Source organism: Lathamus discolor, chromosome 7 (assembly GCF_037157495.1).
Source record: "Lathamus discolor isolate bLatDis1 chromosome 7, bLatDis1.hap1, whole genome shotgun sequence".
NCBI classification, from domain to species: domain Eukaryota; kingdom Metazoa; phylum Chordata; class Aves; order Psittaciformes; family Psittacidae; genus Lathamus; species Lathamus discolor.
The window spans coordinates 17,098,428-17,124,421 of record NC_088890.1 but is presented as its reverse complement, the minus strand read 5'-3'; the positions used below and the strand labels follow the sequence as shown (position 1 = coordinate 17,124,421).

The 25,994-nt window shown below is 43.1% G+C and overlaps 4 protein-coding genes across 11 annotated transcripts in view; 2 read left to right on the top strand and 2 right to left on the bottom strand.

Annotated features, from left to right (window-relative positions):
* Positions 1 to 997: 997 nt before the first annotated feature.
* KCTD6 (potassium channel tetramerization domain containing 6) lies at positions 998 to 9,093 on the bottom strand. 2 transcript variants are annotated; one of them, XM_065686997.1, is made up of 3 exons: positions 8,747 to 9,093; positions 3,625 to 3,733; positions 998 to 2,398 (listed from the first exon to the last, which is right to left on the bottom strand). In XM_065686997.1, the coding sequence occupies exons 2-3, from the start codon at positions 3,649 to 3,651 to the stop codon at positions 1,712 to 1,714; spliced, it is 714 nt and encodes a 237-aa protein (XP_065543069.1). In that variant the 5' UTR covers positions 3,652 to 3,733; positions 8,747 to 9,093; the 3' UTR covers positions 998 to 1,711. The 2 variants fall into 2 exon arrangements, with proteins under 2 accessions (XP_065543069.1, XP_065543070.1); XM_065686998.1 differs by lacking the exon at positions 8,747 to 9,093 and adding an exon at positions 4,331 to 8,006.
* On the top strand, positions 8,331 to 9,141 carry LOC136018445 (uncharacterized). The gene is made up of 2 exons (XM_065687654.1): positions 8,331 to 8,479; positions 8,592 to 9,141. Exons 1-2 carry the CDS (start codon positions 8,331 to 8,333, stop codon positions 9,139 to 9,141), a joined length of 699 nt encoding a protein of 232 aa, XP_065543726.1.
* On the top strand, positions 8,911 to 13,098 carry PDHB (pyruvate dehydrogenase E1 subunit beta). The gene is made up of 9 exons (XM_065686996.1): positions 8,911 to 9,408; positions 9,504 to 9,611; positions 9,679 to 9,741; positions 9,824 to 9,859; positions 9,952 to 10,237; positions 11,188 to 11,298; positions 11,891 to 11,982; positions 12,405 to 12,546; positions 12,927 to 13,098. Exons 1-9 carry the CDS (start codon positions 9,268 to 9,270, stop codon positions 13,070 to 13,072), a joined length of 1,125 nt encoding a protein of 374 aa, XP_065543068.1. The 5' UTR covers positions 8,911 to 9,267; the 3' UTR covers positions 13,073 to 13,098.
* Positions 13,099 to 14,174: 1,076 nt separating this feature from the next.
* PXK (PX domain containing serine/threonine kinase like) overlaps positions 14,175 to 25,994 on the bottom strand; it is a 37,642-nt gene continuing 25,822 nt past the window's right edge. Inside the window, exons 13-19 of one of the 7 annotated variants that reach the window (XM_065686991.1) lie at positions 24,496 to 24,544; positions 23,574 to 23,651; positions 23,069 to 23,155; positions 22,394 to 22,463; positions 21,350 to 21,412; positions 18,198 to 18,280; positions 15,207 to 15,294 (exon numbers count right to left, since the gene is read on the bottom strand). In XM_065686991.1, coding sequence (XP_065543063.1) covers positions 18,225 to 18,280; positions 21,350 to 21,412; positions 22,394 to 22,463; positions 23,069 to 23,155; positions 23,574 to 23,651; positions 24,496 to 24,544 — 403 coding nt within the window. In that variant the 3' untranslated portion in view covers positions 15,207 to 15,294; positions 18,198 to 18,224. Of the gene's footprint in view, positions 15,295 to 18,196; positions 18,281 to 18,536; positions 18,572 to 21,349; positions 21,413 to 22,393; positions 22,464 to 23,068; positions 23,156 to 23,573; positions 23,652 to 24,495; positions 24,545 to 25,994 lie in introns of those variants that run through there. The other 6 variants (XM_065686992.1, XM_065686994.1, XM_065686993.1 and 3 more) reach the window with 6 other exon arrangements.

Here is a 25,994-nt window from a genome sequence, read left to right as displayed (position 1 = left end):
TACTGCTTCTCTGATTATTATACTTCATAATTATGGAAAAGGCAGGCTGATCCAGGCCAGTCATTAATTTGCTAGTAAATGAAGTGTTGCAAAGAACATCTTGGATCACAACTCAATGCCAGTTAACACAGATATTTCTTACCACACGTTGCAGGAAAGAAACAACCACTTTTCCTGAGCTTCATCCGTTCAGGTTTTCTTTCCCCCTTATAGGAAGAATAAAGCTCTTATTGCTTCTTATGACAAAAGTCAGAAACTCTGTGATGTTTGAATAAGGGGAGACAAAATATTAGACAGAAATCCAAGCCTGTGGAGTGAGAGATGGGATAGAAAGCTCCTGCCCTCAAGAACCAGCAACTGCCACAGAAATCTAGACCCCCTCTTACATCCCCAAAGAGCAAACCAGTTGCGGTAAGAAGCACTTGAACCAAGCACTTCATGGGAGAACAGGATCCAGCTGTCCGAACAGGTAACAACTGTCTTGCTCCCAACAGCATTCAAGTTAAAGCATAACCAGAAGTTCTATTAATAACTAAGACAAATTGCCCAAGATAAGAAATGGCTACACAAATTTGAGTAAAACCACAGAACCTGAGTGCCTTCACTTGAACATCATCAACAACAGCACTCCACAGTTAAAATTCTATCTATAAAGTCATTAGATAAACCACTGACAAACCAGGTAACGATCCTTAGCAGCTACTCAGGCTCTTTGTTGTCCCTATCCCTACCCCTTTAGGCAGGACAAGTACTTGGCATCTTTCTGTTAGTCATAATGCATTTTTCAAAACACAGCTTCTTGTATAATGAGGACAGTTGAATCAACATAAAAAGGCACAAAGTGCATCAGTAATGGAGGAGAATGGAACCCTACTGGAGCATCTGAACTACTCTGCAAAACAGAAAAACAGGGTTTGGATGGGTTTTTTGAGTTGGTTGGTTTTAGTTTTTTAAGTATTAAGAGTTCTAGAAGACAAAAAGAAAATACAAAATAGTATTCTGTATTTCACATTTTTATTAGCTTCTTGCTGGCAGGCATTACACTTGGGAATAATATTGCACCAGGCATTAAAAATATTAATTCTACCACAGGGACATTTTGCATTTAGAATCCAATATAAATATTTCTAATCATATTTCCATGGCTACAGATAATATTTGGTTGCTTGATTTATATGCATAGAAAGAAACAGTTGTCATAACTGTAAGAAACTGTACTTATCAAGTACTTTTAAAAGGGAGGAATTTGTTTTCCTAGAATATTACAATACTGTTTATTTATTTAGAAACTAAATTAGACTACATGATAGCAGCTTTTCCCCAACTGCATTTTAAATTCTTTTTTGTTTCTTGCTCCCAGTGTCATCACATTAGATGGATTAGAAACCATTTAAACAGAGGTAATTTTAGCACTTTTGAGTCAGAGAATTGTGTTAATGACATAAAATACCCTATTGGACTAATTCTTCGGACTCCCTCTTTCAAACAAAAAGGTGTCTTGACTGAACAGGCACATGCACGGTTTTCTTTTCAGAACAGGACAAAAGGACAGAGCTGCTGGAGAAGGAAACTCCTCCAGTCCTTACTGAGAAACAATAAATAGTCGTATAAAAAAAAGCCCACATTGTTGCTTTAGTCAAAACCCAGACTCTCTTGGGATTACAGTCCAGTGAAGTTGCTAATCACTGAAGTGGCTCCTGGGGAGCCAGAATCAGTCATCTGTTTTCCTTGCCAGTCTACAGAAAGTCCAGTTATGCTCCACTGTGTTCTCATTGGCCCGTTCACTCATATGATGAACTCTGGTATTCCTGATCGTGAAGCCTTGCTTTGTGATGTACTCCATGAGGTGGACTCTGAGCGACACTTCCTGGTGGTAATCGCACGGCCCAAAAGTGAAGGAAACCTGGCAGTCCCTGGTGTCCATCATATGCTTATTCCACTTTGTGAAGTGGTTTGAAATGCCTTCCAGTAACGAATGGACTTTTGTGGTGATAGTGAGCTGCGTGATGATTACAGCCACTGGGTTGGAGTACTTGGAAAGCTTCCGGGTGCTGGACAGCTCCACCACCTCCTCAAAGGTATCCACAGGATACAGCGGTTTGGGGTCATTAAGACACTGAATGAGTGGCTCAATCTGATAGAAGTCTGCTTCCTTCCGCAGTAGGTCAAACTCCTTGAAGTCCAGAGGCAAAGTGAGCTCTGAGGTCCTTAAAAAGTTAAGAACATAACGGAAAAGTGGTCCATCTCTGTCAATAAAGTAATTGCCCTGAGAGTCCCTTGCAGTGGGGAAGTCTCCCCTGAACATGGCCCCAAGCATTGAGTCAGGATATCTCGTTAGAGTTGTGAGGGATGTCGTATACATGTGTCCACCCACATTTAGCGTGACTGGATCAGTCATCTAGAAAGAGAGAAATTGGAGAGTTTATCAAGCCACCACAAACAGATTCAATCACCTCACTGACACACATGGCAAAAACTGCAGGCTCTGGAGAGAATCACACTTCTATCTGAAGCCTTTTAAGCTGTGTTGAAACCCGAACAAATCCAAGCCACTTAGCAACAAGGCACAACTGGCAACTAGACAGGGTGATAGTTAACATTCAGCATGCACATTTCCAGAATGCTTTAGAAATCTTAACAACGGAGCTGCTATCGCAGAAGCAAGTTTTGCATTTGGGCAACAAGGTTTTTCCTATTCTACAGATGGGGAAATGAGAAAAGAGATATTTCCTGAAGAACAAGTTAGTCTGAATGAGGCCCAGCAGTGTTTCTTACTTTTACAATGTCTCATTCTAAACCAAACAAAAAGGGGAAAAAAATAAAAGGAAAAAGAAAGAATAAAATCAGCTGAGCAAGTCCTAAGCCTCTTTCTCCCCTTCAAAACAGGATAACAGTGCAAGTTTAGACACAAGACCAGGAGCTCACAAACAACATAATCCATGCTCTGGTTCAGAGGCATCATTAAAACAAGCAAACAAAAAAAAAAAAAAAAGAACTTTCAGCTTTTAAGTCTAAAAAGACATTTATTAGCAAATGAGTATGCTGTGTAGAAGAAGAGAGAGGCAGAGCACAACTAGTCTGCATCAGCTTCCAAATAGCACATGAGGAAGCAAGAGAGAAAGGAACATAAATCCCATCTGGCCACCAACCGTAGCAACTAGGACTGAGGCCAGCCAGAGAAAAGAGACATATGCATGGCAGCAGAATGTTTAGAAAAGGAGAAAAATGAGAAAAATAAGATGCACTTGTCTAGTTTGAGGCAGGGTTTGCAAAGAAAAATATTTTTCCTTCATAATTAAAATTACAAAGTCCTTAAAATCACAGGCAGGAAGCACTATTTTCTGCCTTTGTATGTTAGGAAAACAGTGAGCTTAAGGCAACACTTAGGTACTCACTGATTGCGCCTAGGAAACATGAACCTGAGCTCTCTCACAACCAGCACATGAGGTAAAGCACTCCAGAGAATGTAGGTAAGCTATTGTAATATGCACAGCTTTTTTTCCTCACGTGACTGAAACTCTGGATCTATACCCAAGACAGATCTGGAAGAACTCTTACTCTAAGGTCTCAAAAGCCCAGCTGCACCACACAGTGCACACTTCCACAGGCTCCATACACACTTACCATATATCCCCAGTCTCCATTATCCATCTGTTCAATTGCTTGAACTATGGTATTCCAAGTTTAACAGAAGGCTGCTGAAAGCATACACGATTTACCTCCTCTTATCTCCCTGCAGGAAAAAGCACACACAAAAACACAAAACAAAGAATAAAACATGGCAGACCATCAGTACCTAACAAGAACAACCAAGGGGAATGCTTCCTAAACAAAGGTAGGCTCTCTGCCAGCAGAGCTTTCAGCTACAAAACCACATTAGCAAGGGAATCTACAAACATGCTTTCACAACCTTCTCCCTTTCATGCTACCTACAGGACTGCCTCCAGAGCACATAGGTAACCACTCCACCGGCTCTCTGACCATCCCAGTTTTGTTAAATGACAAGCAATCTGCTTCTGAGGATAACATACATTTCCAGACTGCCTTCCACCTGGGAAACTGTGAGTACTTTGAAAGACAGATGTTCTTTTCTCAATTAAAAAAGTTGATTTAGCCACCACTGATCATACATGTGATTTGTTAATATTGTCAAAACTTCCATGCTCCAGTTTTGAACTGCACATAAGAATAAATCAAGCATGAAAGTCAATGAACAACAAGCAGAAAAAAAATTATCTCTGTAAAATAAATAATTCAGCAGCGGAGAACTGCAATTGATAGCAAGAACATTAAACTACAACATGAATGGACTTCACAGACACATACACACCCTCAAAAGAAATCTCTTCAGGAACAAGCCAGAGGACATCAAACATGTTTTCAACAACGCCCCAACAAAAGCAATTTGAGAAGTGGTTCTTGCTTTGACTTCCCTGTCCCTGAACTGCTGACTTGCACAAGAAGGGGACCCTCTCAACGCAAGCACACCAAGAGAAGTATACAGCCCAAGTTGTGCAACTTGAGGTGGAGGGTGGGAATGAATGACCCCAGACACCAGTGGAGGTTTTCCAAAAGAGGCCTGCCAACCATGTCAAGTGATGAAAGGACCAGAAGCCAGTCACCAATAAGCCTTTATCCCTACCCAGAGCCTGCCTCACTGCTAGAATTGCTGGAAATTTAGGTCAGTCTGTTTTAAGTAGGGTACAGCTTCGCAGCTTTGTTTATTTTTACATCTTAAAGACCACACAGTTACCAAGACTTCTGCTTCCATCCTCTTTACTAGCAAACCTCAACACGCAGGCACCCAGCTAAAAGCAGCACAAAGATCGAGCCCAGCCAGAGCCCTACATTCCAAACAAACTGAAGGTTCCTAGTTAATTCCTAACCAAAAAGTTTACTTGCCCTTCTCACTGCAGCAAACCAGGCTGGTCTCATTCACCACAGAACAAGGCTGCACATCCCACCTCTCTGGGCTGTGTTATCCCATCCAATCCTACAGCCTGGACGCAACAGGGTCCAGGAGGTCAGGCCTTCGGGGGCCAGCAGCACAAGCACAGCCTCAGCTATGCCTCAGATGTATGAAAGAGTAGAAAAACCCAAATCACTATATGAAAATCATGAGGTGAGACAACAGAAGACTAAGGAATACTCAGATATAGAACTAGTCATACCAGGATCCTATTTTTACAAATTAGAGACAAAGCATGCCTTAAGAAAGTACATTAAAGCACAGCCCGACAGCAGATAAACCTGGAATGCCAGCTCTTTTGCCAACCTCTGTAATAATGGTATTTAAACTGTTCACAAATCAAGAAGTGAATTCATTCAGGTTTTCGTCATTTGGGATTGTCATTCAAGTACAGCCCATTAACTTTTGTCAGCAGCCTTTTCGATTCCAGCACTTACAGGTGTTATTCTGGTCAAGTACAACACCAGCATAACACATAGATGCATTAAAATGATAGAAGAGACTGGTCCGAGCTTCTGATAGTCAAAGCAACATTCACTTGAAAGTGAACTGATGCAGCCAGCCCAGAAACTTCCTTAGTAATCATGATAGAGGAGATCTGCAGTGTTAATAAAATTAACTTCAATTACCTAGTCAGAATATTTCAAAGACAACGTCCATCAGTTATGTTATTTTGGTCAGCATCTAAATCCACACTACAGGTGAATCAAAACTATCAGGGCAAGAAACAGATGATGCTGTCTGTATGAAGGCATGAACTAATCTTTGATCACAGCACTGCTACGTAACACTGGAGTCAGTAATTTACAAGCAGTCTGCTGAAGCAAACCCACCCTTGACATAGAAGTGGCACTGAGAAACCTCACTGACCTTTGCGTAAGGACCTAGAATCATTTGGTACAACACAGACCAGTGCTAGAGCAGGGTGTACGATGCAAACAGGTGATACCAGGAGGCCACCTGAAAATGCCTGTGTGATCACAACTTCTCTCATCAGCCTGGGAGCTCTGAATTTCTAGACTTCACAGGCAAAAATAACTCTGTTCAGGTGCAGCCTGAGGTAAGTACTAGCAAAGCATGTCACCAGAAGGACAAGGACGTACACCCTTCATGATGTACCCCTTTCCAATGATGCCTGATATTCTTCCTGAATGAAATATGATGGTGCATCCATGGGGGTGGGCAGACACTCACTCCATCTGTACCCTGGGATGCACTGCCTCAGGCCAGCTCTTGTCCCTGTGTCAGACAAAACCACATCACACCCAGGGGCAGCCTCGCTAACGTGGCTACTCATGTCCAGACAGCAGATAACAGATGACATGCAGCCATATCCCAAAAACAGCCTGCCTTTAATAACCGTAAGAAAAAGTCATGCAAGATGAAATTCAGACATACAAACTGCTGACACCATTTAAGCCAAATGGGATGTCACTCTTTGGTGAGAGCAGAAGCACACTGATTGTGTGAAACCACAGTCCTGCTTTCGTTGAACTGCTTCTGTAAGCGGTGAGAAGATACACAGCATTAACATAGTCATTACAGCTGCTGCTGCAGCCAAGCGCATCCCAAACTAGAAACACACAATGAGAAACAAGTACCTTTCAAGAAAAATACTCAAATCATCATTTTATACTTAGTACACCAAATCAGATACCTGCATTTATAAAATGCTCACTCTAACTTCATATGTTATGACTCAGAGGATCAAAAGGCTCTTCAAAAGCAACACTACTACAATAGGTATTCCTATTGACTTCAGCAGGGCTTCTCCCAGGACAGAGCTGCTAACGTGCAACCATTCTGCAAGCTGGAATTCAGAGAAAGCAAGTAAGAGTCAGCTGAACTTCTGCTTCTGTGAACACACACACGGGCTTAGGCAGGACAGGGGATGGTGGCAGCATTCCCGGGACCATGTGAATTGCAGTTGGTCAAGGCCACAGGCTACACACTGCACCTGGAGAAACCCGCTGCACTGGCACTACATGCAGTTACTTGAAGGAGGAGCAGAAACAGACTAACAGTTAAAAGTCAAGAGTCATACACCACCTGGTTTGCTCTGAATGGTTTTCATCTAGTCTTTCCAACAAAAGCATTAAACGATTTACTTGTAGCACCATCTTTAATAGACACTTTGGTATCAGTATAACAACACAAACTGTTTAACCTCCACACAAACTATTTAACTGCTTATACAGATAAACACACCTGGTATTTCAAGCTATTCACCCACTTAGTGAGCTCCCTACCTCTCCCATTTAGATCTCCAAAGATGAAAAGAAACTCCTGCCCTCAGCACAGCTACACTGTACACAGACAACCTTTTTGTTCCCCAGCCAGCCATAATATTTGAAAGGCAAGTTTTTATTATAAATCATTATCAGTTACTCACCTGAACTGACAAAAACTAACTAGCACCAGAGATGACTGCACTCCATCACACTGTACAGCGAGACAAGTCTGCAGTGTGAACCCATGAGGCTTCAACACTCTGCCACTCTAAGGGAGTGAGGAGGACGCAAGCTCTTAGAACAACCAGTTATCAAACCTTCTGGCAAATCAGATCAGCTTCACTACAGAAAGCACCTATGACCACATGTCAAGTTTATAACAAGTAACAGATAACTAAAAATTAACTTACTTCTTTCTTTTTTTTTAGGTTTTTTTTTTTATTATTTTTTTTTACTAATACTTAGTCTTCAACCCAGACAGGAGGGAAAAATGTTCACACCGGCCACTCAGCATTCTCACTCCTTCATGTCTAATTGCCTCACTATAAATTCCAAGATCCCAAAGTTTCCTTCCCTCCCCTGAGGAGCTCTATTACGTCCTGGTTTAAATCCAGGTTCCAAACTTTTATTTTAATTGCTAGTCTGAAGAGCCCACATCATGGTTCTCCTCTCATGAGAGCCAAAAGAAGACACTTGTACCTAACCTGGTCCTGCTGACCCTGTGCTGCTGAAGTGACCCCAGGCACCCAGGCTTAAAGCACCCCTGACAGCAGTTGGGTTTTACCCATGTATTTTGCTTCTTAGGAACTAACCAGTAGTTGGTTCTGCGTGGAAATATGTCTCCAAACAGTTCTAGAGGAAGGCAAGTGTCAGAAACACCAAGCCTCCCTGCCCACACCAGTGGGGCTCAGCATGAGCGTGGACCAAAGAACAATGCGGCAAGACAGGGGCAGAAGTCCCTCCTGTGAGCCGAGGCCAGAGAGGGGCCAGGCCTTCAACAGGAGATGGGAAGTACTAATTTCCATCACAGAGGAACCAGCGAGCTCATGGTGGAGGAACTCTCCCCAGGATCACAATGATTCAGCAAAGATGCTGGAAATGAACCCAGACATTTCACCTCCCCCCTGCAAATGACCCATGAGCCCACAGCCTCCCCCCCACCCCGAAACAGTGTCCTAGCTCTGCTTCCTCTCCTCGGAACAGCAAAAGAACCCACCTCCCTCTCTGCGTGGCGCAAGACCCACATATCTTCACCCTCCCTGACAGAGACCACCCCCGGGTACGCTGTCTCGCACCCCAGCTCCTTCCCCCACCGCAACCAGATGCAGGACCCACGCACCAGCTGCCCCACCCCTACCCTAACATCGGGTCCCCGGTCTCCCATCCCGTAGCCCTTCCCCGGCACCGAAAAGACCCCGGGAGCCCAAACCCGTGCCCTGCACCTCACACCCTCCCGGGACGGGGCCGTCCCGCCCTAAAGCGCTGCCCGCCCCCCGGGCGCCCGGCCCCGCGCCCCCCGTGCTGCGCGGCCCTGCCCAGCACTCACGGGAGCAGCTCCCGGCGCTGAGGCAGAGCCCGGCGGCGGCGGGGACGGCGGAACGCGAGAGCGCAGCGGAGCCGCCAACGCGGGCGGGCACGGGGCGAGGGCGTGTCCTGGCCGAGCCACGCCCCACAAAGGCCGCACCACCTCACGGCTGCGGGGCGAGGGGCGGGCGCCGCCGGGCCGCGGAGCACCGGAGCGCCGCTCCCCTCAAGGCCGCGGGGCGGGAGCCGCCCGGCTCGAGCAGCCCCGCCGCTAAAAGGCGAAGCCGTGGCCGCGGGCGGGACGCTCAGCCCCGGGCCTCGCACCCCCCCCCCAGCGCGGGCCGGGCTCTCGACGGTCCCTGCCGGGCACAACCACTACTACTACCACCGTTGAAGGGAACCGGAAGTGGCGTTTAAACACCGCGCCGGGTGTTCTCGCGAGAGCTCAGGGTGGGCGGGGCGAGGCGGCTCGCGAGCGCGGGGCAGGGCCTCGGCGTCACCGGCGGCGCCAGCGGTCCGTCGGCGCTAGAGGACACGGGCAAGATGGCGGGCGCTGTGGCGGCACTGCGGCACCTGGCCCCGCTGGGACCCCGCCTCACCCGCATCCCGCCGCACGGCTGCGCCGGCGGGCGCCTGCTCCAGCAGCGCAGGGGGCTGCGCCTCTCCGCGCCCGCCGCCATGCAGGTAACGGCGAGCTCGAAAGAGGGAACCGGGGGAACGGGCTCGTGTCCCCCGCAGGGGAGGCGAGGCCTTGCCCCACCGGCTCCACTGTCTCGCAGGTGACCGTGCGGGATGCACTGAACCAGGCGCTGGATGAGGAGCTGGAGAGGGACGAGCGCGTTTTCCTGCTCGGCGAGGAGGTGGCCCAGTACGATGGCGCCTACAAGGTACGTTGGTACCGTTACCGAGCCGGGAAAGGGCCTGGGGCGGGCGCTGACTGCTCTCTCCTTCCAGATCTCGAGGGGCCTCTGGAAGAAGTACGGGGACAAGAGGGTGATCGACACGCCGATCTCAGAGGTGAGACTCTCCTGTCTCCTACCCTGGCGCTGCCTTCAGTTGCTCCCCCAGCACTTACCCCTTTGGTTTCCTTCTCTTTCAGATGGGGTTCGCAGGAATTGCTGTTGGTGCTGCTATGGTTTGTAAACGTGCATTCCTCTACTTCCAATTTAAAAAATCAAACCTATTTACACTTTAAAACATACTAATATACATAAATATATTTAACAGGCGGGGTTGAGACCAGTGTGTGAATTCATGACATTCAACTTCTCCATGCAAGCGATTGATCAGGTCATAAACTCAGCTGCCAAGACCTGTTACATGTCTGCAGGATTAATCGGTGTTCCCATCGTCTTCCGGGGCCCCAATGGGGCATCAGCTGGAGTGGCTGCCCAGCACTCCCAGTGCTTCGCTGCTTGGTATGGACACTGCCCGGGACTGAAAGTTGTTAGTCCTTGGAGCGCAGAAGATGCCAAAGGTCTGCTGAAAGCAGCCATCCGGGATGATAATCCAGGTGAACACAGGCAGATCGTGGCAATACCTCGCACCTGATCCTGAAAGAAAATGTCAGGTTTCCCCTCCTGCCCCATTTAAAATGCAACAAGATTATTAAACCCTAAAACACTCAGGTTCACAGTACTTAGAAAGGCACAGAAGCATTTGTTATTTTCCTAACTGTCACTTCTTTTATTAGCAGTAGATTAAATTTGTGTTGTTGCCACAGTTGGGTATCTTTAGTGCTGGTTTGGTACCAATCAGGAAGGTTAGAAACACTTATGAACCTATTGTAAAGGGGTTAAAAAGGATAAAGATAAATCAGGAGGAATTCCTGCATACACAGTGTCCATATAAGTAATTTTTATAGATAATGAAATTCAGATGATAAATTCAGAATGTCATTAAAAGCAGGGCAATCTCTGTCTTTATTTTTCACAAACATACATGCAAAATGTAAGACCTTTCTAAAATGGGTGATTCTGCTATCATGTACCAAAGTTAAACACCTGATCTTCTTGTAGACATTTTTTTTAAAATCAGCCTTCTACAAGAAACCTGGAGAGGGGCTTTGGACAAGGGGAATGGCTTTAACCAGACTGAGGTGAGCTCTTAGGCAGAAGTCCTTCCCTGTGAGGGTGCTGAAAGAAACTGGCACAGTTGTGCCCAGAGAAGTTGCGGCTGCCCCATCCCTGGCAGTGTTCAAGGCCAGGTTGGACAGGGCTTGGAGCAACCTGCCTGTGGCAGGGGGTTGGAACTGGATGTGCTTTAAGGTCCTTTCAACCCAAACCAGTCTGGGATTCTGTGAAGTAAAGACCGAGATTTATTTTAATTGCTTCTGCAAACATGCTCAAGTCCTTGTTGCCCAATGGGTTTAGTACAATAAGTGAGTCTGCTGCAGCACTGTTAGTGTCAGAACAGACCCGTGCCTGCAGACATATACATTAATCCAAGTATGTTTTCTTCTAGTTGTGATGCTGGAAAATGAGTTGCTGTATGGTGTTCCTTTTGAACTGTCTGAGCAGGCACAGTCAAAGGACTTTGTTATTCCAATTGGAAAAGCTAAAATAGAACGGCCAGGTAAGCTGAGAATAGTTTACTTCCTTGTTAACTGCCTGGGGACCTTTTTTAATCTCATAGCTACAGAATACAGTTTTTGTGAGACACAGAGAAGTATTTTAAATGTTAAATGTTGAAATATTACTTTATCCAGTAGAGTGCTTTATTGTATGTTGCCCATATAAAGAAAGATCACCTTATTCTCTGTATTTTACCTAAAACTATAACCTTCCAAAGGATTTGTTCCATGATGGCTGAAAAGCCTTTTGTCCTTACCTTAGTATGTAATTTTTGTCAGAAATGCAAAGAGATCATTGTAGTGTTTCTGCCCCTTTGTTCATCATTTACCACTGAATTATATGAATGCTTGAAAAGGAGAATCTGAAAACTGTTAAGTATCTCTCCAGTTCCCTGAATTAAAGAATATGTGTTTTAGCAGAGTCCTGCTGTTGCCATTCTTTATGCTATGTATGGGCATAGAATAGTGAGGATTTGAAATAAACCTAAGGAACTTAAATTTCCAAGGAACTCCTAACATTACCTTGAAAGGAGCTTGAGGTCTAGAAAAAAAGCTTCTTAAGAGGTTATTTTTTAACCTTTGTTTCTGTTTTAGGAACTCATATTACATTAGTGTCACACTCAAGACTTGTTGGACACTGTATAGAAGCAGCTTCTGTACTTGCCAAAGAAGGTGTAGAGTGTGAGGTGGGTGAGATTTCTCTTGCTTTTCTCTCTTCGTGAAGTGCAGAAAAAAATCTTTTAAGTGCCTTAACACCATGGCCATTTCATGGGTCTGCGTCTGACCTTTTCACCACACAATTAAGGCAGAACTGCTGATGATTTTGAGAGTGACCCAGCTGTATGGGAACCAGAACAATGACAGTGTGTGTTAGTATGGTTGGATCTTGACATAGCAAGACTCACCTACCAAGGATTTTCCAGGAGCCACCAGAAACTGTTCCTCACAGTCTCTGCCAGAATAAAAAGTTAGAAATGTTATTAATGTTAGGTCTTGTCTTCAGTGAGAATAGATGCAAGTGCTAAAGGACACTGTAACCCTTTTATTAAGTAGTAACTGACAGGCTTAGATCGTAGCAAAACTCAAGAGTCTTTCTCATTCTCCCCAGGTTATAAACATGCGTACCATCCGACCAATGGATATTGAAGCAGTGGAAGCCAGCATTGTGAAGACAAACCATCTAATAACTGTAGAAGGAGGCTGGCCACAATTTGGAGTAGGAGCTGAAATCTGTGCCAGGATCATGGAGGGTATGAGTTCTGCAGTTACATGTGTTGATCTCTGTCTCTAGTCTAAATGCTGGTGACTTCTTGATAAAGCCAGATGAATACAGAGTTAGGGTTCTAGATCTGAGGAGCTTGAGCCTAGATGTCTTGCTCCAGAGATTTTCACAGGGTGGATCCAGCTCATCATCATTGCAGGTAGTCCTTATCCCAGGAACTTGACTGTGAGAGAAGCAGGATAGAATTGTTTTGCCTGAACCATAAGTGCATGAAGATAAACAAGCAAGAACAGCTTTCGCTGGAATATTAGAGCTACAGAAACAGGATTGTTTGAACAGATTAAGGTTTAGAAATTGAATTGAGAGAAAAGCATAGTGTATAGCAACCTGACATCTCTCTTGTTTCAGGACCTGCCTTTAACTACCTGGATGCTCCAGCTGTGCGTGTTACCGGTACAGATGTTCCTATGCCCTATGCAAAAAACTTAGAAGATAACAGCATGCCTCAAGTGAAGGACATAATATTTGCAGTGAAGAAAGTACTGAACATCTAAGTTGTAAATACATGCTTTAAAAAGTCCTGCTTTACGAAGTGTTTATGTTGTTCGGCAAGTTGTATGCATAACTTCTGTTGTATAGTTATATGAACTTTTGTATAGTGGGGAAAGTATTGGTGACCTCACAGGATGTTTATACCGGGTCACCCTCTAAGCCACATGTCATATAAGTAACAGTGTGATCATGCTTGTTTGTTCAACAGTACAGGTGGGTTAGTGCTGCTGTATGTGGAGAAATCCTGTTGTCCTTGGAGTGAGGAAAAAATCCTCCATTTCTGCTTATCTTGTAATTAATTACCAGACCAGCTGCGCTAACTGGCTTTAGTGGTGGTTCAAGGAAGAACTGCAGTGAGCAATGGGAGGTCCCAGTGCAAGCCCTGGAATGCTGTGGCTCCCTAGGATCCCAGGTCACAAGGCTTATTAAAGGTGAAGGATCAAACAGGTGTGAGTGAAACCTCACTTGGCAGTTCAGCAGTTAAGTGCTGCTGTTTGTACGAAGGAGCTTTGGCCCTGCACTGTGAGCACTTTGCTCATGCAGGAAAGCTTCTGCACAAGAGCTTTATTTAAGAAAAATTCTCTTCAGTATATGATGGGAAACACTACACAATTTTTCTTTACTAACAGCCACATTAAGTGATAAAAATGCTTTGTGTCACGTGGGCTAACAACAGCATGCTCAAACTGTAGTTCTTACAGTGCAAAATAAGCTATTTTACTCAGATTCACTGAGCTCTGAAGCAGCAGTTGCGTAGATGGTGTTTGGAGAGCTGGGGAAGTAGCAGCAGCCTTCCAGTAGATGGCTGCGCACCCGGGGTTCAATCCAGGGAGGGCTCTGCTGGGCTTTGTTCAGTAGCTGCTGGTACAGTGAGAGCTGCGGGTATCAGCCTGGCTTGCCCCAAACACTGGTGGCTTTCCAGTGAACTGCTGGAGAGGAGACCTACTTACCTCTGTAAGGAGTAGAACAACTTGGATCCTGTTTCCATGAAGGGCCAGGAATACCTTTCAGGGTATTCCCTTTTGCAGAACTGCTGTTAGGTTCTCAGGAAGTCTGGCTTCAGGTGCAATCCTGGGTGAACATACCCACCACCACACTGCTGGAGGAATTCCATTGATATTTTAATAAAAATTACTGGATATCACAGGTTGCATGAAACTTTGTACAGACATTCTCTGCATAGTAACAAACACGGATGTACTTGAATTTAAAAAAATGGATTATCTTTAATCCTTTAAAGTGCAATTTGTTTAAGGTTTTAAATCAAAAGAAAAGAAAAGTTCTTTCAATAAAGTTTAAGCTCTAGAATTAACTTGGAAGTAACTTTGCATTTAACTAAATCAAGAATAATATCCCAGTGCCCTGTTAACTCCCCTTTCAACTCATTCCTCATTTAAAAACTCTTCCCCTTAGAGTTACAGGTAGGATGGCCATTTAAACAAGTTTAATGAGACAGCATTTTTACTCCACCAGCAACTAGGGTGGGAATAGGATGTAATTCTCCAGTTTCCTCACCTGTGCAGCATGATTTAAGGATTGGGGGTGGAGGGTAGAAGGGTGGATTATCTAAAACAAAACTTGCTGTTTCAATGCAGCAAGAATTAAGATGAGTTACAAGTGCATGAAAAGAGCTGAAAATCTGAGCAGGCTAAAACTACAGACCTGTAAGATGGAAAAAGGAGTGGAACAGAGCTTGGGAAAAATGCATGAATTTACCATGATCATGGCAATTCTTATTTTCAATTTTTTATTCAGCTGTATAGAAGTTGCTGTGCTCCTGAACCTGTAGCTAGAGAGTCATGTTCTTGAAACCAACTAAAGAATGGAGAGTACTTATTGCAACGTGGCAACACGATTCAGCCAGGGCAGTGCTGCTACTCAAGGAAAGCTGAAACAGGGTAAATGGAGCTACAGTGTGACAATGTGCTGGTGGATTAGTCACTGGTCAGGAGGGTCTTGTTCCAAGACAGAACAGGACGGGGAGAGGGAATTCAATCCCGGTGTGTCCAGCGGCCTCAGCTGATCCTGGGAGCACTGTAGTCGCAGGTCTGTGTTTTCTTCAGAGTTCCCTTCTGAAAGTTCTGAATGGAGCTAAGTAAGGCTCCTCTGCTTGTGCTGACATCAGGCCGTGGGCTTGGCTGCATTGGTACCTCTGTACTCGGAGGAGGAGGAGCTGCTGGTGACAGTGGCGGCGGTGGTGGTGCTGGGGGTATTGATGATGCTCCTGTTGAGGAGAGAAGATGTAGTTTGATTATGCCAAGGAGGTCCTGCCGCGGAGCACTGCAGCTGCTGAGCTGCACTTGGTCAGTCCTGCTCTAGTCACATCATCCTTTGAATGCCAATGGAGTGTGAAGAACAGAACATGAAAAATGTCAAAGTGATCAAATCCCTCTATCTGCAGGTGGGTCATGTCATCTGAGACACCTCTGACAGGAAGCCTGAAGAACCTCAGAACTCAGGGATGCAAAACATGACTCAAGCATGAGATCACTTAACAGGACTTCACAGCTTCAGCTTGTCTTGCTTGTCCCCAGTGAAGCAGTTTGATCTTTGGGTCACGAATAGTAACAAAGACTGGAAGTAAATCTCACTCTGTTCTTACATGACTGCTTGGTTGGATTATACTCCAATTTTACAATACTAACTGCAGATAGAGTTTTCTGGAAGTGCTTTACACTTCTACAGTACTGACTCTCAAAACACGTAACAAATGCTTGTTTCACAGCCTGAATGAATCACAACAATCTGCCACTCACACCCCTTGCCTGCCTCTGTGTTCCCACGAGTCACCCTTGCTTTCTGAGTCACATCCATCTCATGCTGCTCATCTTGCCCCAGCCTCATATCCCAGCTCCCTGGTGCACACAGGTAGCTAGCCCAGCAGTGAGGGCCTGCACAGAGGTGCTTCCTGGCAGCTCATCCAGGCAGGTGACCTTATTTGCCCCTGCTCTTACGCAACTCTGCTGCTGCATGTTGCACCATTATTTGTACAAATATATAATCAAAGATCCAGGTGGGACTAAGAACAAAGTGCTTTAGAGGTGACCATGTGCCATTCCACAAGACATCCATGTGAAGGTGGCATTTGCAGCCCATCACCCGCTCTGTGGGGAATGATGGACCTTTCTTGTAATATTCTGGAATGAGTAGGGGCATAATGATTAACACCTTAAAATTCACTGTTGAACTAACTACATCATCTAGATCATGAGTTATTCCATAGTAAGACTTAGAGACACAAATGTCACCTATAGTCTTAACACTCGCTTCTGGTAACTAACCTACAAACAGGAATACACAGCTAACTGGCAACAGCTATGATACTGAAGGACAACATGAGGCCAACCAAGAGACCAAGAGAGAGGTTACTGAAGTACAACTGCTTGCTATGAAGTACGGAAATATCAAGCAGTTAACATTATGGCACACGGACTCGAGAGGTATTTGACAAAGGATAAAGCTCAGCTACAGAAAATAAAAACAGAGCAAAGTTCTCTGTGTTCTACTTCTCTCAATTCCTCACTAACACTTGCTCTCAGACCAAAAAGTAATAGGGAAAAAAGTTACTCCTGTAATTAAAAGAAAAGGCATTTATACTAGATGAAAGTCATAACTCAAAGCTCCCTCAATTTCTGTTTGCACCAGTCTTTGACAAGAAACTTTTCCCATATGGGAGCCAGCTCAAAATGCAGAGTATTAACACAAAGCATCCCATTTTGCCAGTGTACATTAATATATGCTGTGACCGTAGCACTTCCAGCTCTTCAGGAGAAATTCTCATTGTCATGAAAACCTCCTGTGACAACACGACATGGAAGTACATATTGGGTTAGTCTTCACTGTCCTCCTTTCCAGAGGAAACACTCAAGTCCTAGTAGAGATATCGGAGATCAACTGTAACAATTTAACATGCCTGTTGCATGTGGATCAATTGCTTTCTTCAGTAATCAAAATATTACACAATGTTAGCATAGACTGAAATAAATTGTACATTGATCTGGCCATGAAACTTACCTAACTCTGCTTTTTACACCAGCCAAATATGTAGGTCAGTTTATTATTAGAACCACTGGAAAACCACCCTGTAGGTCAGAGTTCTCCTGTTTCTCGTGTGTAGAGTGTGTCAGCAAAGCACAGCAAAGCAAAACGTGACACTTTGCCAAAGGAAGAACAAGAACAGTTCAACTTAAAGTAGTTAAAGTAGTCAAAGCAGAACGCTGTAGGACTGGCGTTGCAAGGCTAGCACCAAACTGACCAGATGAACTGCTGTAAAACAGCCAAGACCAGCTCATCATAGATGAAGCAGCTCCAAATGATGCAAGAACTGCAGAGAACAAAGACAAGATTTCTGGCTGGGATTGCAGGGTGAGGTTGAAGAGGCTATGCAAGTAGCTGGACAAGATACAATAGGGAATGACCCTGAAAAGTGGCTAGGGGTCTGTATGGAACACATTGGTAACAGATGCAGTGAAAAACTGTGACAGAGAGGGGGTTAAAAAAGCCACAAAGTGCTTGGATCACTAAGTATTATTAGGCCAAGATTCCACGTGTTACATTCAAATTTTGGTCTGGTTATTTTACAATGAGGATAGAAAAGACAGAGAAGTAGGGGGAGAGGCCACCTTTCCTTCTGGAAAATGGTTAAATTCCTCATCACACACAGTTAAGCTCTTGGGAGACTAACTACAGACGATACTCTTACACCTGAGCTATACCTGAGATCTGCCTTAAAACATAAATACACACAGGTTTTAGAACGGCATCTGACTAGCTATGAGCACTACTTATGAGCATTACATATTGAACCTATTAAGAGCATGATTCTGGAAAACTTAAATCCATTCATTTCAGCTAGTCCATCAAAACCAATCTGTCCTTCTAGACATGAGTGTGGCAAAGGAAATCTTAGTTCACCTTTATGTTCTCAGATGCAATTACATTTACAGGTTAAACTGTTCTGCCCAACAGTGAATATTTTTCTATTTACTAGAAAAAAGAAACATATTTTGAGACAAATGCTCAGTTATCACTACACCTTTCTGATACACGTTGGAAGAAGTTCCCTGCAAACACACATTTTACTCATTCATGCAGTTGTAAGAATAAAACACTCAAACAAGAACTTACCAAAGGTTTTTTACAGGGACATTTTTGTTAAAAGAGTGTGTTAAAAGGAATAGGAAGTAAATCAGATGCTGTAAACTTGATGCCTGAATTGAAAGAAAAACTTAATTATGAATTTAAAGTGACAGTAATTGTGCAAGCAGCATTAAACACTTGACTGAGAATGGGGTGCAAGAAAATAATTTTAGTGAGAGAGTTTTTAAAGATGCTGTATTTCATTGAAGTAATCCATCAGAATGCTTAGATCCTTTTCTTCTAATCCCTCCCAAGTTCAAGTTTTGCATTCAACTTTCCCATACAGAAACAGAGCATCTTTAAAGAGAGAAATCAGCATTAGCTTACTTTTCCGAAAATTCACGTTCAAAATGATGCATGCTCTATTGAAGACAGCAGAAAAAGAGAGAGGACACAAGTTAATCACCTGGTTCCCGTGTCAAAGTGAGAAATACAGATACTGATAGCTGCAAAGTTAGTACAAAAACCAGTACGTTCTTATTCATTAACAACTATGAGGATTACAGATTGATTACTAAACGGTACATATGCAGTAATGATTCTGAATAACCAACCACAATTTTCCATGCTGACAGCTTTGTTATACTTGATGAACAAACACAACACACATGATTTCAGTTGTACATGCAGTAATTCGAGCTTTACAGGATTAAAGTGCATTTAAGAGAGATTTAGCAAGAAATCTGCTGGCAGATAAGCCATAGAAGACAAAATCCATTCAGTTCAAGGAACTTCCTGTTGTGTTAACACCTGTATTTACACTTAGGCTGCATGGGTTACAGACACTCAGGAAGAGCATGTACTAAAGAACTCAAATCATCTTACATCAATGTGAAGGGCAGAAAAGATGCACCATATGGGTGTATATGAACATACGTCAGACTGAAGGACTCAGAACAACTGGCACAGAAAAAAATAGCTAAAGTTAAGTACAAGTTTTTCACTTGATTCTCAAAGGGAAGCTCAGGGAAGCAAAAATGGCACCCTCCAAACTTTTCTCTGTTGTAAGAGAGCTCACTGGTCTCTTATGGACCTACTGGATTTTGAGGAGATGCACTGAAGTTTTAAATAACCCACACCACAGTGCTTTGCATCCCTCCTGATCCCAGCTGCAGCTCACAGCCACAAAGGAAAATAACCAGTTTTCAAGGAAGCAAAGAATTGTGCAAGTGGAGAAAAAAAGAATCAGCATTCAAGGGAGAATGTCAGAAACATGAGATGTTACATGTACTGTTGGGTACACTTTTATGTCAGCCTTCATTGTGCCATGGCATTTTATCTGCAAGATGCTTTGAGATGCCATGATTCTAACACAACCACAAAGCCAGACTGAAAGCTTTATTCCCCTTTTGAGAGTCATCACACCACAAGCAAGTTTAGAGGTAAATATCCTTAGTAAGAACAAGGAAACTGGAAGAGATACAAGCAATAGACACATTACTTGCTACAAAGTCCTACCATCAGGCCAGTGTGCCTTTCATCAAGTAACAGCATACTTGTTTAGACTAGCTAAAACTACAACATTCCCAGTGACAAAAATCAGGCATACCAGCTTTTCTCTCAGAACTAGTATCTGAAGTTTCTTCTACGAATTCTACTCACAAACCCATTCCTGAAATTGTAACACTTGCCCTTACACCCAGTCAAAAAAATCAAAGCCATCAGCATATTAAAGCACCTTCAGATCTGAATGAAGGCCACATGCACCATGTCATACAGAGCTGGTCACCACAAATCACCATGAGTTTGAACAACAGAGCTAAGTTTTGAGCCAAAAGCTGAGCCATTTTTCAGTCATTTGAGCCATAAATCAACATCACACGCTCACAATTTGAAAAAGCTTTTAACCAAATTCCAACAGGTTCAGGTTAGAACATAACTAAAAGGTTGGTTTATTGCAGGCAATTTTCTAAGCATCTGTCCATTTTGGAAACGGGAGGTTTTCTTTTGCATTTTCAGCTACTTTCCTTATTAAAGCACACAGAACTTGAAATAAACCCTCCAGTCAAGAGTCAGGACACGCAGAGAACAGCACTGTTATTGTGCAACACAATAACTGTAATTATCTTGTTTAGACTAACTGGAAGAAGTCAGTTCATAAAACCTACACTTCAGCATACCCTCAGCATGAAGGAGAAATGACTCATCTGCATTTCAGCATGACTGATTTGAATTACATCACACAGGCTGCAGTGTCCTTTGAAAGACCATCCACAGCAAACACAAATTTGATTGCAGCACTGCAGTTAAGGAATTGTGCTGTTCTTGGAAGTAGAAATCCTATGGCATGAGTTATATGATGGCAATGTTATGGACTGCTTCCCTTCTAGAAATGTATTCCATTCACACATTTTGCTGTTAATGTTTGCCAGTGCTCCTCTTCTAGCTTTTCAGACTGAATCACATGCACTGTCACTCAATATTCAGATTTGTAATCAGTTTTTCATGAGCATTTCTATTGCCCACTCAAGCAGATTCTTTGCCACTTCCCACCGCTTGTCCTAAACATGAGCAAAACTGTCTGCACAGCTACCCAGCAAACTGGAAAACAGAACTGGCCACAAATAATAAAGATATTATTTTTAACCCAAATCAGTCTTTAACTTGTTTCTACGAGTTGTACTGGTTTTATCAATGGGCTGCAGCAAAAATGAGAGATTTATGCAGCCTAAGCCACTGAATTTGTCACACTCAAAAATCCTAGAACTACATGACAGCAGTAGAGATGTAAACAGACAATACACAGAAACAAGGGATTAACAAACAGTATTTCAGAGGCAACAGACCATTAACATCAGAACAAATGCATACTGCAACAGGAGGCCCAGAAAGGACTGGAAAGTGACAATGTCAGTAGGCCTTGTGTAATAGAGACTTACACTCTGTGGGTTAAATCATACCATGTATATCTCAAGAAAGGTTATTCAATGAAAAGTAACAGTATTAAAAGGTTTTCTGTGGCCCTCAAAAGAGGAAACGTGCCCACACTCTAGCTGACACAAGATAAATGTCATCTCTGTGTTCCATCTTTGAAAACTACCATCCCTCAATCAACCATCCTTGGAAGTAACAGCCAAAGATGAGGGGCAGCGGGCAAATAGAAAACCAAAAAGAGAGACTGTAATGAGGCTTGAACTTACCTGCTGTGGAGGGCGGAGTGGGGGATGATGGAGATGTTAATGGGGAACTCGCCCCAGAGCCTGCTAAATGAAACAACAGTAACTAAAGCTGTGCCATTAAAATTCAGCAGTCAGACAAGACACATTGTTGGAAACAGGCCAGTTTTATTCAGGGAAGATCCAATCCTGCTTCCAATGCAATCTTGGGAAGGATCCCCATTCATAGGAACCATATCACTCAGACCCAATCTGAACAGAGGCTTTACAGTACACACTATCAAAGGAGGTCCAAACACATAGAAGCACACTTAATAGTACTCCTCAATGGGAAATACCTCTTTTCTGTTGTTTAGGCTGTTGGATTTCAGCGTCCAAATTCTAGTTTCCTTAAGACCTGTGCCACTGCATGGATAGCAGCCCATTTCTCCTTCTAAGAAATGATTTTCAGTCAGTTGTTGCACTCCACAACTTACTCTGGTAACTGACTTTTGAACAGTAGGCTGCTTTGGACACTTTTTAGCCAAGTCAGTGTTCAGTAGTACTGACCATTCTTTTTAAGTAAAGGAAGACCTGTCAAAGGCTCGGTTGTTTTAGAATGGGGTGCTGAAGCAGCAATTGAACAGATAATTTTCTCATTCATCTTAACACCTTATTACAGAATTATAGCACGGTTTGAGTTGGAAATACAGTTTATCCCCAAAGGCTGCATTATTAAATGGCCCAAATAATGGATCTTATTATTATTAAACTCAAATATCAAACAGAACGTATAGACTGCTCTTTTTTTTTTGAGGTACAAGGCACAGAAGACACATTGCTTTAAATTAGGCAGCTAAAAATCTACCACTGACAATATCTTAATAATAGGTAAATAATAGTTTTATAGTAGAGAAATCATCAATTTATCTATCACTAAATACCCAAACGAGTGGTATCAGGCTTTGGTAGTCCAATATTAATGTGTGAACCGATGGTGACCCTGGATCTTTTAAGCCAGAAAAATAACAGCAACAACAAACACATTGCCATAGCTGTGTAGAAGCAAGCTCTTCTCTCTGTAGTTACCTGAGTTATTTGAGTTGCTGTATTTTGCTGAGTGTTCTTCCCCACTTTCATAGGCAGAGCGTTTTGACTTCTTCAAAATGGAGCAGAAGAAACAGAAGATTGCAATGAATAAATTGCTTTCCATTATAAGATTGAGCAGACACACAGATTTGTAACAGGCATCCACTGTATCACACAAGGTTTACTAATGGCCAACATATCTCTACCCATCCCCAACACATGCTCCCATGATGATAACAGCAATAAAGCTGTTATGCATTTAAATATCTCCAGGCAAGCAACCAGGCAATCCAGTGCCCTCTGACCACAAGGGAGAGGCAGAAAACTGACCCACCAAAAAGGAAGGGAAACACAGGCAGCGTGCTGCAGGTGCAGACTGAAAAGGCTCCAATATCCTCACTGGCAGCAGGAAGCAGCACAGGTTATTGGTGTTCACTAAACTGATTTCATACAGCCACCTCAAATAGGTTAAATCAACACACAAGTCAGCTACTATTGTAACTTAAGACTTCTTAAGTACATTGCCTAGCTACAAAAGTGAAAAGAATCAGGAAGTAATACAGAAAAACACAGGACACAACAGAGCAGCATACCAGTGGTTATGCTTGCTAAACATTAAATGTATATATATTCACATCTTTTTCTGTGTGAGAAACCTAATTAAATATTGCTTACTTTCCGTGCTAAGATCTTCCTTTTCTTTTTTTCTTCTTCAGAGCCATGATGAGATTGAGCTCTCGTCAGCCTTCTGTGCTGGTGAAACTTCAAAATGAGGGGCAAACCAGGAAAACACCGTGTTAAGATCTTAAATGTTCTCAAACAAGGCATATGTTTGGAGCACAAAAAAACACCCTGCAGCCACTCTGCATATTTAGTTCTTTTTTCATTGTCAGTTTTTATCTTTACTGTTGCTGGTAGAGGATGAAGCCTCACACTTTAGTTAAAATGATCCCTTAACTTAGGAGGCACTGTCTGTGAAGCTGCATCGCCTGAAACAGTGAAATGCCACACGGTCAACAGCTGTTCTACACCTCCTGATGCTGCATTTTTGGGAAAGCCAATCTGTCACTGAAAGCTTTTATTACTCAGAATCACCTCTGAGTAAAATCTCATTTTCCCCATGTAAAAGTGATAAGAGGAAATGGGATGTCTGTAGGAAATAGAGAAATGCAGACGTTACCAATTTCTGCTCTTCTGTTAGTCGCTTTTCTATGCATTCCTTAGAGGTTTTCAATGCTTCTTTTAGCTTAGTAGGGACCTATTGCAAAATGGGGGAAAAAAAGTCATAGCATAAAATGTTATAAAGAAAAACTCAATTTCACTACTTAAAACTCATCATTAATCTGATCATGTTGCTCATATAAAGCCCCAACTTCTGACACTATTCCCCTACTGAAGGGGAAAAGAAGACTCTAGATGTATGTTTTCCACTCCAAATCTAGCTATATATCTAACAGCAGGGACAAAGAAACACCAAATCATAGAAGGGATACTGGGATGGCAGGGACAGCTATCTATTTATATATAGGACAAGGGGGTAAGGCTTTAACCTGACAGCAGGGAGATGAGCTCTTAGGCAAAAGTTCTTCCCTGTGAGTGTGCTGAGGCACTGGCACAGGGTGCTCAGAGAAGCTGCGGCTGCCCCATCCCTGGCAGTGCTCAAGGCCAGGTTGAACAGGGCTTGGAGTAACCTGCTCCAGCGGAGGGTGTCCCTGCCCATGGCAGGGGGTTGGAACTGGATGAGCTTTAAGGTCTCTTCCAACCCAAACCAGTCTGGAATTCTATTCTTCTTTTTTGATACTCCAGTCACATCCTCAAAGTGCCATGAGGCTACCAACACAAGACACACAGCACATGCCCTCCAGGACAAGTGCACTGGGAATGCTCCAGCACAGAAACTGCACTTGAACACTCTTGGGCCACACCATGCCCCTCTTCTAAGGTGTCATATAATGTTCTTGGGCACAATTCAGCAAAGGAATCCAAATACTGATGGCATTCACCACAAAGCCAGCTCTCCTCTATCCTATCTGCCAATTAACATGCAGCTACCCACAGCCTGGCAGTTCCACAAACATCAGTAAGTCAGTGTTCATCTTTACCTTAAACTGTGGTTTCTCGGAGTTTGTTAGCAGGACATCACTGAATAATCTGTGAGGAGATGAAAAAGAAAAAAAAATTAGAAAAAAAGGAATATTATTGCTAAGAAAGAGGCAGAACCACAGCAAGGATACTACTGGTACTATTCGCTTAACTCCCTCTTTCTCCTTTTCCTTCTCTGTCCTCATCCCCAGGTCACTGCTGGGTTTGGTTTTGGTTTTTTTTTTCCCCACAGGTTTTTATGTACTGCTTTTTATTTTCCAAGCACTGCTGTAAAATAAGCAGCATCCAACCCTCAGAATGTAGCCACTACTGATGGCAGAGTAAGCAAGACTGTGTGTAATAGTCTAAAAGCTGACAGAACTGGTACAATTATCAATGGCAGAAAAGGGTTCCCCCAAAACAGAATGCCTCTTCTTTAAAATACATGGATTCTATATTGGAATGGACAAAAGACTGATTGGGACTTTATTTTAAATTTCACCTAAATAAAATAATTGCTCTTTTAAAGAAAACTCTGTTAGCATGCCTATCATTTTAGCATTAACAAGAACCATGTGAAAGACCAGTGAGTGAATGTAACATGCTTGCCTGTACTTTGGCAAGGCAACTAAGGCAAGTATTCTGGTATTTTCACTCTCCCCTGTATGGTATCAGCAGGAACACCAGAAATTATTAATCCTTCTCCGTCTGAAACAAAGACACTAGAGGGCAATGGTAGTCTGAAAATAAACTGGTTAGTCCGTGTCGAGATACTTTGCCCTGGAGAACATACTAGAAAACCGTCCCAGCAAGAGATCTCAAGCCTGGCTCTGGGATAACTGTTTCAGGATCTTTTGTTGCTGTTCAGTATGGAAAACTATCACAGGCCTAGCCTAGAGAAAACAAATTCAAGTCTAGAATCAAGATTATAAGAGTAGTATTCCATTAAAAACTCAGAAATAAAGCTAATTTTAAATGACTTTCAAAAACTACCACCAAAGTTCACCCTTGTTTACAGGCCATTTTTCTGACCCTTACATGTACTTGCAAAATTAATCAAGCACATAGTTTATATGGTTATAATAAATAGCAAAGCTTAATAAATATTTAAATTACTTTAATTATTTTAGATTACATTAATTGCATTGCATATGTATGTAGAACACTTTTGTGAAAGGCACTGGTAGGAAAGGAATGTAGTATGATATCCTACATATCAGATACAGCTGGGCATGGATTATTCAACATCTTTTAAGACCTGCATATTCCTGTAATCACAGAGTTTTCTTATACTATTCCTTGCCTGCTTACATTCTTCTCTCTACCTCCCAGCTCCTTCGAGGGCAGAGTAAGGCAGGAGAAGAAAGAATTGAGATAAGCCTGCACTCTTCCCAACCAGGAATTACGAATCTTGGAGCATGCTCTAAATGTACTGCAATCTGTATGCTGTGTGTACACTGTGTACACACAGTACACAGATTTAGGTATGGGCAATCTGTCCTTTATTAAGGTCATGACT